This window comes from Parasteatoda tepidariorum, chromosome 8 (genome assembly GCF_043381705.1).
Source record: "Parasteatoda tepidariorum isolate YZ-2023 chromosome 8, CAS_Ptep_4.0, whole genome shotgun sequence".
In the NCBI taxonomy this organism is placed as follows: Eukaryota; Metazoa; Arthropoda; class Arachnida; order Araneae; family Theridiidae; genus Parasteatoda; species Parasteatoda tepidariorum.
Window position 1 is genome coordinate 579,679 of NC_092211.1, and position 14,996 is coordinate 594,674.

General features: G+C 28.6%; 2 protein-coding genes across 2 annotated transcripts in view; both read left to right on the top strand.

Annotated features, from left to right (window-relative positions):
- The window catches only part of LOC107449845 (uncharacterized), a 19,281-nt gene extending 11,034 nt beyond the window's left edge, over positions 1-8,247 (top strand). Inside the window, exon 2 of the mRNA XM_043056599.2 lies at positions 7,695-8,247. Within this exon, the coding sequence (XP_042912533.1) occupies positions 7,695-8,229 (535 nt within the window). The 3' untranslated portion in view covers positions 8,230-8,247. The remainder of the gene's footprint in view (positions 1-7,694) is intronic.
- A 2,941-nt stretch (positions 8,248-11,188) lies between these two features.
- On the top strand, positions 11,189-14,095 carry LOC122272675 (uncharacterized). Its single transcript, XM_043056600.2, has 2 exons — positions 11,189-11,791; positions 13,552-14,095. The coding sequence occupies exons 1-2, from the start codon at positions 11,442-11,444 to the stop codon at positions 13,997-13,999; spliced, it is 798 nt and encodes a 265-aa protein (XP_042912534.1). The 5' UTR covers positions 11,189-11,441; the 3' UTR covers positions 14,000-14,095.
- The last annotated feature ends 901 nt before the right edge of the window (positions 14,096-14,996 follow it).

Below are 14,996 nucleotides of genomic sequence, written 5' to 3' on the forward strand. Positions count from 1 at the left end.
TTTTTTTTTTTTTTTTTTTTTTTTTTTTTTTTTTTTTTTTTTTTTTTTTTTTTTTTTTTTTTTTTTTTTTTTTTTTTTTTTTTTTTTTTTTTAGTATATTAATTTAAAATTTATACAGTATTATTAATTTCAAAAATTTAATCTTTTCTGAAGAAAATTAAATCCAATTTAATAATTTTTCTTCTTATTCTCTTTTCAAAAAAATTATTTCATAAACAAAAATATAAATGATATGTGAATCAAACAATTCTTCCAGTAAGAACAAAATTTAAGCTTTAAAATATTTCAATTATTTTAATTAATTTCGTCATATTTTAGTGCTGAATATTGAAAAATATGTTTTTAAAGATCAATTTAAAAACAGAAATTATCAACATAAAACACATTCTTAGGTCCAGATCTGCAACATTCACATGTATAAAGTTTTATATTTCATGGACATTTAACTAAGATGATATTTATTTCTAAGATGATATTATTTAATGATATTTTTGTAAGTTGTTTTCTCTATATTTTTTTAGAATAATTTGAAGTCATTAAATATATTTAATTCAATTCATACTTGAAATTTTTTAAATATTTTGAAAGTATATAACATAATTTCCCAATATGATTAGGTTTTTCAAAATTTTTTTTAAAATAATCATTAGTCTTTTTCGCTATCTAGCTATCCAATTTTGTTTCGAATAGCTATAATTCGAAAAATAATATTACATTGTTAAGTTAAAAAAAATAATAATAACCATGTGTAACATACAATATACTCTAATATACAATACGCTCTAATATACAATAAATGTTAGGTTATTATTTTAGAATTAACGATGTGTTTAGATTATACTTCGTTAAATAAGAAACATATTTAAATATGGCACGTTGGAAGATATATATACATATATATTAATTTGTGTAAATACATATATTTTTCCTTTTATGTAAACTTAATTTTTATCTTAGACTAAATCAGATGACTTGTTAAAATTAAAAGTCATTTTAAAATGAAAATTAATTCCTTCATTTGTTTTAATTTTTTTCATCCCTTCTCCTTTATCATGAAAATTGAATTAATTTTTCACCTTGGAATAAAGCAGAAAAATCAGAAGACTTGTTAAAATTCAAAGTCATTTTAGAATAACATTAAATTTGAGAAATCAATCTCTTTTACGTCCTTCCTTTGTTTTAGCTTTTTTTATACCTTGTGCTTTATCTTTAAAATTAAATTAATATCATAAAGTTAAATTTAATTTTTCGTATACTGAAAATTTATATTCATGATTTAATTCAAATCTATGTCAGAATCAATATGTAAATCACAAATTATTCCTGATTCAATATGTTTTTGCGGAGCGAAAAACCATTTCATGTCGTTATGATTAGAAGGCATCAACAAAATGTCTTGCTCAACTTTAACAAATTTAAAAGAGTAAGAATACAAAATTAATTAAATGTTAATGCACTTTTTTCTTATTAATTTGTTTTCGATTGATAAATCATTTTTTGTTAACTAATTTGTTGCTGTGAATATAATAGTTAAATCATAGTCATAAACAACGGAAATAATTTAAATAATTGCAATTAGTTAATTACAATATAAATAATGCAACTAATTTTAAAATATTAGATCGGACGAAGTTTATGACTTTGCATTCAGAACATAATCTTAAAAAGTATAACCCTATAGCNGTACCAGTCATCCTCTGTAACTCTGTGGGGGTAACATTTTGAGCTTGTTAGGTGGGTCATCTTGACCATCATTTAGTAGCAGGTATTCCTTTGTAACACTCCTTACAATGCCTTTTGTTCATTTTTGGGGGAATAAGCTTGTGACTAACCGTACCCGTCATCTTATATAGAATGTATATTGCAACCCCAGATGGAAATCAGCATGAAGTCCGCTATGCATTCAATAGGTTAAAAAGATACCTACACAACTTATAGAAATTTCTTATGGAAGGGAATACTTATATTACTCATACTTTTATTGCATGAAAATTCTATTCACTCTTTTTTTTGTCCACTTGGGTGAGTTTTTTTACTAACGGGCAAAAATTGAAAGACTGTTTTAAAGTTGCACCTTTTCGTTTAAATTACTCTAGTATTTTCTTAAAATTGAACCTCGCGCTATGACATCCGTTTTCCCTTGCGTAGATGGGGTTGTTTTAAAGAGCGTCGATTGCATTTTATCAGGAATATTGAGAGTTACAAAATGAATAGTCGAATGTTTCATCAGAGATACACTGTGAATTAATCAACAGATTTTTTCATGATCTATTATTCAGTATGTATTTCATGAAAATAAATACTTATGTTGTAACTTTTAATAGTCTATAGCCCTTTTTGGTGAACAAAAGAATACAGTGCAATTAATGTCTTTTTTTTTATTTATTTCGCCTTACTACCCGCCCTTCTGGCTTTTACCTTTACGTCATTACATATTGTCACAAGAGTCAGGATTCGCACCAATCACAATCTTAATTCTCATAAATAGCGTAGTTTCGTAATTTAACTAATGGCCCTAATGTTCTTATTATAATTTTTTGCAATAACGGTACTGATATCTCTTTTTGATCTGCTACAAATTATAACGTGCTTCGATTGGAACTTTCCCTATTATTATTTGTTACGTTTATCAATGACATTGGAGTGTTCTGTAAAAGCTGTTCGTAATTTTTGCAGTGGCCGAATTTATAATTCATTCCAAAACTGATGTCAAAAAAAAATTTCGCTCATTAAAGGTTAGAAATTAATATTTAAGAGAGGAATAAACAAAATGGATTATCTTAATCTAACGAATAACTGCAGAAGAAGAAGAGGCTAAAAATTTCTGTTTGATCGCAAGCGAATGTTGAGTGGAGTTAAAAGGTGATCATTGAAATCACCTTCAAATCGCATCAGGAAATCAAACTAGTCTGAACGTTTATTATTCTACTTCCTTGACTAGTGATAAAACAGCGTATTATGTCGCATTTTACTTCCCAACTCAAAGAATTATTTTCAATGTCTTATTTGCTTTGTTCTGAATTAGAATTCAGCAAAAATATTTATTTCTTTTTTTTATGATACATATTATATATTTTTATAATTCTCGCAAAAGTGTGATAAAAGTACTACGTTTATTAGGATTCTGAAGGAGAAAGAATAGACAGATCTTTAAAATCTGATCAATCACAATTGATGTAAGTAAAAGCAAAGACAGGATTAAAATAATATAAAAACTTTTATTTGAAAATTAAGCTGAAATGGGAATGCTGTCCAGCTTCGCTAGGCAATTGGATACTTGCAACAAAGACAGATAAGCTGTAGTTCTAATGATTGGATTTTCACGTACTGAGTGTCAATCTTAATAGTTCCTGGAGGTGACCTCAGATATGTAAATTATTTAGTGCTAACTATTAATTAAGTTACGAAATCGGACACAAAAATGTTTTTTTTTCTGAAAAAAAAAACATTTTTTTTAATATATTTGGATTCTTAACCTTCAAAATATAGAGGGTAACAGCTATCTGTGAAATATGGTCCCCGTAGTTGCGTCAGGAGAACGATCCAAAGTTTGGACACCTTAACGTTAATTTCACTTTTTGCATTTTTAGTCACATTTTTAAAACTTATTGAGCAATTCAAAACAAATTGCCCTCACTTATAAAACCCACTTACCCAAAGAAAATTTCATGTTAAAATATTTCTAACAATTATTTTTTATTATTTAATTTAATTGTGGATGAAAACACTTTGAATTACGAGGTATAATTTTTTTATAACATATTAATCTACGTATTTTTCTATTGCAAAATCTAAAGTTTCAACAGTTTTTATTTGGTAGAAGCGGAGAAATATTAAAATTAATTATTAAAAAAAAATAATTTGGTGACAATGAAGAAATATTTAAAGGGGGCGATTAATCTTTTCAAGTGGTTAAGTTACGAGGAATTAGACTTACGCTCTCGTAGAGCGAAATTTCATTCATATTTCCTTCAAAACCGATTGCTAATCCTTTTTTTAAATTATAAAATACGATGTTTCTTTTTTAATTTTTAAAAATTTATTCGTAATTTAATAAAAAGACTTGAATAAAACATTTGTTGAAAAGAAACATTACATTAACGAATGTTGAATTTATAACGGCATGTTTTTGATAGAATGAGATTATACTTCAACTTTTTTTAAATTTTATTTGTTAGTTTTCAATAATTGATACAATTTCAATAATATACAAACGTAAGCATAGATTTGGAATAATATATTTATCAATTTCTTCAATATATATTTTAAAATCATTAATACGAATACGTGGTCAACTTTTTCAAGCATCTTAAAATCTCTCAACATCTTTTATATCGTTTTAATCTTAAAATGAATTTGTTAATTACCTGTCTGCGCCTGTTTCGCAAAATTAATTTTCCAACTATTTAATTACATTTTTTTAATATTTCTCAAAATCTTATTCTTTACGCTACCACGTACATTATTTTTCCATTAATATACTAATCAATTGTTTTAGTACTTTAATTTATGTTTTTCTTTGAAATAAAATTCCTTTTTAAATTATTATTAAGTTTTTATTGAAAGAAAACTTAGAATTCTTGCCAGCTAGCTGAGAATTAAATCTTGATACGAATTTAAAAATATTCTGTTGATCACACAAAATTAGTCGATGCGACTATTTACTAAGCATACTATTGTTTTCGAAAAATGTTTCTTATTTATTTGAATAATGAAAAGTGATAGCGTATGTGTGCACAGCCAAAAAAATATACCTTGTTTTGTTTTTTAAATGAACAAAAAAACTATGGATATAAAATTTTATTTTGACGCTCGAAGTTATTCCTGCTTACTAACTTTAGGACAGTTGCCCTTTTCTTTTAAAAAGTTGTTATTATTATTTCTCAACGTAAGCACAATTAAAAAAAACTATTGCTATATCAGGAAAACGCTTGATTTCCCTTGTTTTGTTAAACAGTTACTAAAAGGAAATATTGTAAATGGATTCCAAACTTGTGCTAATTTTGGAATTATCATTTCAAAAATTGTTCTTTTTCTACCATTATGATTTTTTTCTAATTAAATAACCTATAAGAATAGTTTTAACGCACGTTTTAAAGAAATTATAAGTGTATATACATTGGTCTAATATTTCGTAATAAGGAAACAAGAATATTAATGATCATTAATAATTGCTTCATTAAACCAAAGTAGTTAGATAAAGCAAAAACCATGGCCCTAGTAAGCAGCCGAAAACAAAATTATTATGAATTATTATATTTTAACATTTTTTTAAAATTCTGTAACCGTGCTATTTAAACTCAATATGCTATTCAAACTGCAATATGTTTTTGTTTGAATCAAAATATTGACATTTTTTTATATTTTTCACAGTTAACATACATCAACATAGTTAAAGAATCTTTCTAAATATTTGAAATCATTTTTTCAAACAGCGAATCCTTCAGTGAATCATTTAAAAAACAATTTAGCCCAATTTACGAGTTGGTTTATTCCCTACATACCCCCCCCCCTATATATATTATATCAAAATGCTTTTAAAATACCACTTAGAACTTTTGAACACCTTGCTTTTAAAATACCACTCAGTTTTTCCAATTTCATTGAAAAGAAATACCGTGAATTTTATAAAACCTTCTGATTGTACATCAGAATCGCTATCTTTATAAGGCCCTCAAAATTTTTTGCAGGATTTTTTTCTTCTTCTTCTTTCCCTTATCTAAAAGAGTCTGAGGATTAAAATCAATTATCCCTACAACTCTTCATACATTTATAATAACTTATATAAACTTGGTTTTAGAACAAAATTTTCATACAGATAACGTTAAAACAGCTTTAAAAAATGTCAGATAATCAATTCAACGTTAAGGTTCTAAAATCTTGGAAAATCATAACTAATTGCGAAAGGAAGAAAATTGTGGTTGTATCACTGCAATCACTGGTTACCCATTGGTCAAATATTTTTTTTTTCTTGCTTAATAGACTTACATAAACGAAAAAAAAAAAAACATCTAGTCAGTGGAAACAGAAACTGCATCAATTGATTTGTCCTCTAATCGTTGTTCTTCGGTTTTTAATTCCAGCTTAATATACGTTTCTTAAAACGTCACAAAATAAAAACTTAGTGGGGAAAACAATCAACTCCAAGAAATTCCAAAATTATCGTCTGCTTTTTTATTTGATTTTGCTCTGACGATTTTTTATTAATGCTTATGTTAGCCTGATTTTTTATGACATGTGGAATTCTATTTTTGTAATTATGGTTTTTACGTTGATAGAAGTTGTTTAAAGTGAAAAAAATTTTTTTTTCAAAAAATCAAACAGCGGTCGCTATAGCAACACATGCAAAGACGACGCATGCGCACTATTTACTACTACTCCTGAACACAGTTGAAAAGTGTGAAAAGTCCAAATAAGGTGCCCACGCCATCAAGTCCAAAACGACACCCATTTTGACAATGATTGACAATTTATTAACCGATTCAAATTTTATTTTAAAGGGATTAAAAAGAAAACTGCCTTCTTTAACCAAAAAGCTGATCCAAAAATTCTCCTCTTGGTTACTTAGCAATAGAGACACTCGATGTCTTGCAGTCTTGTCATTCATTTAGTTTCTATTGATTTCAATTGTTTCACTTTTTATGGCGAGGAAATTTGGCATTTTTTTAAATTTTTGTCATTTATATAAAACTTTATTGAGACCCAATTTTTTCGAAATTTTGTCTACCCTCATTATTTCAAGGGTCAGGATTCCAAATATGTAAAAAAAAATTATGTTTATTCAGAGAAAGTAGGTTTATGTGTCTGATTTCATAATTTAATTAATAGTTGGAGCTAATTAATAGGCATAGTTGAGGTCACCCCTAGGAACCATTACGATTGTCACTTAGTTCGTGAAAATTCGATCATTAGAACAAACGTTATTCAGGGTGATAAGGTTTGGGTATATTATCATGCTGAAACCATTTTCGGATAGAGCCAAATTGGTTAAACCACCCGTGACGTAGCTTGTAAGGGACCATTTAAAATTTTCTTTTCCAATTTCCTTTTTTTCCCACCGACCTTATTACTAATGTTCCTGGGTTTTTTTTTCCCTCATTAGATTCTTCATAAATTATTAGTATTCATCTCAACAGAATCTGTGCTTGTTTCTCGCAGTCAATATTGGGTTAAAACCTGTCCCAGAAATCATCTTTCAGTAATAAATCAGAAAATTTTATACTGAAAGATGATTACTGAAATCAGACGATCGTCTGATTTCTGTATTAAATCAGACGATTTCATCTGATTTTCAGTATTAAATCAGGCGATTTCATCTGATTTTCAGTATTAAATCAGATGACGATTCAGAAAATGCTATTCTCATAGTTATAAGATAAAATGACAACAATGAAAATCCAAATGCAATACAAATAAACACAAAATGTCCTTTCATCCATCTTTCGGTATTAAAAAAAATATCGCTATTTTTTTAACCTCTCTTATGGGTGGATGATTGTGAAAGAATATTTTGACCCAGAGCACCTTTCCCGTATCTGATAACACTGGAAAACTAATTTTGCAATGCACAGAAGAAAGTAATCTTACTGCATATATGACTGTCATAGCGTTAAAAGGATTCTCTTTTTATGATGTTGATTCTTAGACATTATTGTTATTGATTTAGTTATTATAACTCATTTTTTTCTTTTCAGCTTTGATTATGAATTGAGTCAGAAAATTGTACGGCAACAACTGAATGAACTGGCAGAAGAAGATGACAATATCCCGGTCCAGTTGAGAGCATACCAAGTACTGTGTCTCTACATGGGCTTCTTGTACGGAAAGAAGCACCCCTCTTTTTATTACGCAATTATTCTTCTCATTCTATGGAGTTCCATTCCGGATCCCTTTCTGACCTTCGATGACTTCGAGAAAAGCTTCGCTTGGATGGATTTAGACACCCTGATGAAAACAACTAAAGCCTGGGAATGGTACTACGTATTGGTGAGAGGTCCAGACAGCCAAGAGGATGGGCCAAGATCATTACAGCATCTCGCCAGGTGTACCATTAGGCGCAGTTTGAAGGAGTGCTTTCAGCTGCCCAACGGAATCGAAAGGTTGGACATTCCCAAACGTCTAAAACAATATTTAACCTTGGGAGATTTTAAAAATGGACTCACTCTTAATGGAGAAGAAAATAATATGATTGAGACTTTATTTCAATACCGCCAACAGTTTTTGCAATAAAATTCTTATAACTTCGTAGCTTTTATAGTGTTGATCAATATTTTTATTTCAATGCTTTATTTTCCTTATTTTTCTAGCCTTTTTTCTGTACACATGCATCATACGAGAAAAATGTAAATACTATTTTATTTCGGGAGATGTCAAAAAATCGCCAAATTATCATTAACGCAGATGCTATTTTATTAATTTATTTTACAATAGGTTTTGAACAACAGAAAAATTATATACCTTACAATAAAAAATTGTAAGTATACACTAAATTTTATTTTTTGCTTTGATTTTGCTTTAGGTAAACAAATTTTACAATTGCATGCGAAAAATTTTTAAATTCGCCGAAGAAGTTCTCGAGATATAGCGAAATAAGCAAAAAAATAAATTAACAGTAGGGTTTTCAAGCTTTGAAAGGTTCTCCTAACCAAACTTAATGGATCATATTTACCAGATTCCGGCTACCCTTTATATTTTGAGGGTCAGAAATGCGAATCCGTAGGGAAAATATTCAGTGAAATTAAGATTTTATGTCTGATTTCGACTTAAAATATCGTCTGCACTAATCAATTAGCCTATTTGAGATCACCCTCTCAAACAATGAAGTTTAAGAAGATGAAGATCCGATCATTAGATCAAAAGTTATTCAGGGTGGTTAATTTTTTTTTTTTTTGGAGCACTGCTCAGTCGAACTCAATAGTTACGACTTATTAATTATTAAATTCAGTACATACTACTTTTATTTCTTATTTCCGCATAGTAAAGAAGAAGTTTAATATTTTGCTTTTAATAACTGTTGTTTAAAAACCGACCCAATTTTGGTTTTACGAGTGCTAATTTTCAACTTCTTAGCCTTGTAATTTTGAACCCAATCCAAAAAGCAAGAAAACTATCGGATCAATTATTAGGTATTCGAACCCGGTTCACGTTATTGGGAGGCGAGCGCTCTATCCCCAAAGCCACCACAACTCTAATAATTTGCTTTGAACTGTCTTGTCTTTTTGCTATGTTATTATTCTTCGGGTGAGATTCATAGAACGAAAAACATCGTCGACATAAAAAAAGGTCCATCCGGAAAACATCAAATAGATATTTTTCTAAAAACAAATTAAATAAGCTGGCGAAATGAAATTAGGCAGATCACAAAAATATTGCCCCCTAAAAATAAGAATTAATATTGAATAATTAATGAATATTATGAAATGCTTTATAAATAATAATAAAACATTGGGGGAAATTTTTAACAAAATTTTTTTTAAAAAGTGTTAAAAAACTTAGTAAGTTAATTAGTGTTTTATAACAATATTTTTAAACAGCGTAGCTGCTTAATTAATAACATTTTCCTCACAACTTCAACCAGTAAAACTTTCAAATGTTATCCGCTATTTAGTATTTTTCTGGAAATTTTAGAAAGGAGTTTGAATAAGGAATAAATCATCCTGCAATGCAAAACGCTGTGTTGAAATTCGTTTTCCTTACAAGCCAAAAATGGCTTAATTATAATTAAGTTTAATAATTATTAAAAATTACTTTTAAACAAATTATTTACTTTTTAGGTGCGTGTTAATATTCTCTGATTCTCTTAAATAGTTCTAGAGATATTGTGATATAAGCAAAATGAAAAATTAACAATAAGAGGATAAAAAAATGTGCCTGTCTGGAGAAAACATATTTTCATAATTTATATATCATAATTTATAAAACGATTTCATAATTTATATATCTTGTGAAGCGATTAAATTTAATTCTTTAACAGTTTTGTTTAAAATAAAGCTTTTTAGTATTTGGCATGTGTGGGGTGAAAAAAGCGCGATTAGCATGAAAGAATTTGTGCCTTACTAATTCTTTGAAGCTAATCTTAATTTATTGAATTAAAATGCAGGTAATGTTTTTTTAGATAATATTTTTAATAATTTTTTTAAGCTTAATCGATATTGATGTAGATAATTTTTATGAGAGTTGAGACAGCACTCATTTTACTAATTTAATTATAATTAATAATTTATTCAATCGTTTATCTTTTTTTTTCAATGATAAATAAATAGTTAAAGACTTTTATTTCTAAATTTTTATGTAACAGCACAGAAGGAATACAATATTCTATATGACTTCTTTGAAAGATATATTTATGATATTCTTCTTATTAAATAATTAAAAACTAATATTTATATTATTATTTCTTGAACTTTCTATTATTATAGAAGATAACTGTTCCAGTAGTTGTGTGTATATATATATAAATAATCAACCAGGGAATACTGTAAGGCTCCCTAGTAAGTACTTTACCTAGGGTTTCCCCCTTAAAACAAATACATATTGAGAAAAAAATTATTCAACAATCAATCACAAGAACTATTTCCTTCCCATTAGGGTTTATATTCTGCTACAAAGGTAAATTTTCACTTTTAAAACATTTTTTTTTAATATAGACTCTTAATTTTGTAGTTTCCGATCTAAAACATTATATCAATAAAGGTCCATTGTTTCATTAATTCATGTTAAGCCACCAACACAAAAAGAGAAGTAATAATGCAATGACGGATTGAAAAAATGAATATAATTCAGAACAAAAAAATTAATAAAACAATAATATCTGCAAGTCAAGAAAATATTTACTAATACAACGTTTCAGAACTAGAGCAGTGGAAGCATTTTTTTCATTATTAAAGGTAAATCAAAATATTAGAATTTATGACAGTTTTAAAGTTTTCAATAACACTAAAAAGAAGGGAAAAAATAAAAATATAATAAACAGTAAGATTAGTTTATTAGTCACCAAAAGTTCTTAACTTCCCTTCTTGGAAAACATGCAAATTCGTTTGCTCCTTAATTATTTTGAATAAAGTTAAAGGGGTGAAGTTTCCCCCCTTCCTGTCTCTTAACTTTCGGCGAAATCAAGTTAAAAATCACCATTCTGAAAAGGCCGCACATTCTATGAAACTGTAGGAATTATAGGGTTAATAGGGCCACCATGAATTGTCTCGCTATTGTCAGAATCGTCAAGCAGAATGAGACCACACATAGCCATTCGTAGACAAACCATTCTATAGCCTATACTTATTGTTACAATAGATAAAATCCAGGTGTACGATAAAGGCGTGACGTGAATCGAGTTAAATCTAGTCCTCACACGTTATTTCTCATATACTCACTTAAAAATTTATTTAAAGTTCATGTCCTTCTGTCTTCGTAAGACGTCTATTCCGAATAGGAAGTAGTAAAATATGGAATGTTTCACACCAGAAGAATCTGAGTTCATGAAAATTGCTTATTTGAAAAGAACACCGAATGATAAACCTTTAGATGAATATTTTCTTTATAATATTTATAACGAAGCTGTATTTTTGGACTACCCAGATAAACTAAAAGAGCTTCTTGAACTTGCGAATGGAATGAAATTGGACTTTCTACAGTTATTCAAAAATAAGCCGCACATGAATGCTGATCTATCTCACATTTCTTTGATACGCAATCCCGAAAATTACATACTGATTACTGAATTTGGTGGAATGAACGAATATTACAGTCACGTGTGTGGATTATATTTATTTAGGGCATCAGCCGTACTGTTTGAGTAAGTTTCCTTTAGCGTTATGAATTAGTAAGTTATTTTTATTGCAATTTAGTGTATTTTAATTCTTGATAACTTTTGATTCACTGATTAGTTCCATGGATTACTCTTTAAAATACTAAAATGTTAAATCTAAAGGGTTTATATATATATATATATATATATATATATATATATATACCATACAATGAACCTAAAAGTTGAGCCCACCTCTTTCCTGGGTATNTATATATATATATATATATATATATATATATAAATTATTAAGAAATTTAAACAAAAAAAATGCACTTTCACCAAATAAACTTACCTTTTTTCTGACAAACTAAGGTTCTTTTCCCTCGAAATATTGGTCGTAAGCTTGAGATTCATGAATATAACTACACTTTTTCAACTACACTTTTTTGTACAAAAATATTTTTGTTTATGTAATTTTTTGCTCTTTAACGTTGTCTACCTTAGTTTGTATTTTAGCACGAAGGTCGCCCATTTGTGTATTTACACTTTTTTGTATTTCTAATTTTCATTTCTCAAGAGCTATTTGATTAATTTCTTTCAAATTTTACAGTTTTTTTCTTCGAATGGTGTAATTAAAAGTGACGCATATAATTGCATACATTATAATCCCCAAAAAGTAGTAATAATAAGTACTAATAAAAAATTATAAATAATTACATGTAATAATTTTTATTTTTCGAAGAATTATTAAAACTTTAAAGGCAATCGGTTGCATAATATTTGTAAATAAAAGTTTAAAATAAAAGTACGACTTCTTTCAAAAAGCGAAAAAAGCTAAAAAAAAAAAAAAAGAAAGAAACATTAATTAAAAATCGAAATTTCTGACAGAATTATAGGACTGCTATTTTCCTTGTATTGGAAAAACTATATTTTCTACCACTGTCTCTAATAAAAAGGTTGGGGTTATGTAAACTTAAACTGAGTTAACTTTTCTTAAGCTTATATAATTCTTCTTCTCACGCCCACAGGAACCCTCCTTTATACAAATCCAATTATTTATTTGTTTTGTTGATAGCAATTTACTTTATTATACTAAGAGTTATGACACTTGTTCGCTGCCAATCACCAATGCCGAATATTACTTTACAATAATTGTTGTTTCTTATCATAAAATAGTTTTTTCTACGACAGTTGAAATTATTCACTTAAAATATATGTAAGAATTCTGATTGCTTACGCTTATTTTACTCCCTCCGTTGAACAGCTGATCCAATTTTGAGTTTGAACCGACTAACCTTCAGTTAAGTCTTTTTGATAAACTGACCCGTATTTGCGTAACATAAAGAAGAAAACCGCGAATACCTCCCACAATTAGTCTGATAGTGAGGGAATTCCAGCCCATACGTCTACAACTGAAGCTATTTTACGTCAGCACTGTGATCGGTGTGAGCCAGAAACAAAATTCGTATCGATCAGCCATCTTTGGTGTTTGAACACCGGTCAACTCATTGGAAGACGAGAGCTCTATCCCCTGAGCCACCATGGCTCATGTATAATTAATTCTGATAATAAAGTACAACTGGTGCTGAGACTATAAGTGCCTAATGTTGAAGAATAGATAAAGTGGTAACAGGTTATTTTTTTTGGTCGGCCAAAGCGGAATAGTACCGAAATATGTAAAAATCAAAGTTTTTATAAAATGCATACGTGTTCCATAAAATATTTCTTTAAAGAAAGGGTGAAAGAGTCTGAAGCAACCTAGCATTGTTTTAAATTAGTATTCATTATATTATTTGTTGTTTTAGCATTGATGAAGAAATGAGAGATGAAATACATAGCGCATTTCTTGATGAGGAGGAAGTCGATGTTTCATTCAAGTTGAGATCATACCAACTCTTCTGTCTCTACCTTCACTACAGGTATGGAAAAATACTTCCCCCTTTCCATTACGAACTTGTTTTTCGAATTCTGTGGAGCTCCATTCCGGACCCCTACATCACCATCGAGGAGTTCACCAGAAGCTTCAACTGGGCGAAACCACAGACCTTTCGGAAAGCAATGAAAGCCTGGGACTGGTACTGCAAATTGGTGAGAGATCCTGACAGTGAGGGGAAATGTCCAAGATCATTGCAACATCTGTCCAAGTGCATCATTAGACGCCAGTTGCAGGAGTGCTTTCAATTGCCCAAGGGAGTCGAAAAGTTGGACATTCCCAAATGTCTGAAGCAATATTTGCTTTTAAGAGACGTTTAAATTGAACTCCAGAACGAAAAAAGGATCTCAGAGCAGTTCTTCTGTTGGATCTAAATGCAGAATATAGAAGATCTAATAAAGTTATTATTATCATCATCTCTTATTATTTATGTCCGGTTTCAGTGTTCTTATTTGATAGTTGTAGAATTTGTTCTCAAAATTGAGGAAATGGTCACATTTAATTTTGTTTTTAATTTACCACTGAGAGTTGTTTATTTGAATCAGTCCGAAACATTTTTTTAATATATTTCCTTGCGATATTAATAAGCCTTTTCATCTCATTTCTTAAAAACCAAGATTTCACAACCATAAGTTACTAAAGATCTTATAACTCTTTAATAAATTTTATATTTAATTTCCGTGGTAATGAATTTGATCTAGAATAAATATTTATATGAGTAGTGGCTTTTATTTCTTTTTTTGAGTTCTCGAGTCAGTTTCTTCCAGCATAATATTATTATCGTTGATTATAATATCAAGGTAAGTGAAACTGGAAAACCTTTCAAATTTAAAGTTATTTACCGGTGATAAATTTTCATTAAACTCGAAACGTTTTGAAGGAATAGTTTTATAATTTTTCTTTACGAAACGATGGTTATTTAATTTCCAGAACTGTTTTTACATAATTCTTCTTTTTTTTTTAGCTTTATAATAAAATTTCAAAAATTGTGGGAATTCTAGTGCCTTAAGCTAAGATTGCTAATGATCCTTCTTCTTCCTTGTCATCAAATATAAGATAATCTCCTTAAAGTACTTGCACAATATATGGACGGCTCTTAAGTTGAAGTTTAGCGATATTTCAAAGTAAAGACTTTTTAAATATGTATTTGGAGAAGATGCAATTTGAATCGTTTCTCCTGTTTAAAGAATAGAACGTTTTTCACTATAAAAACCAACTAAATCAAAACTGAAAATTCCTGATTAACTGAGTTTCACCAGTTAGGACAACAAAACAAGTTTCAATAACGGAATTTTGAAGTTCTAAAAAGCTTAATTA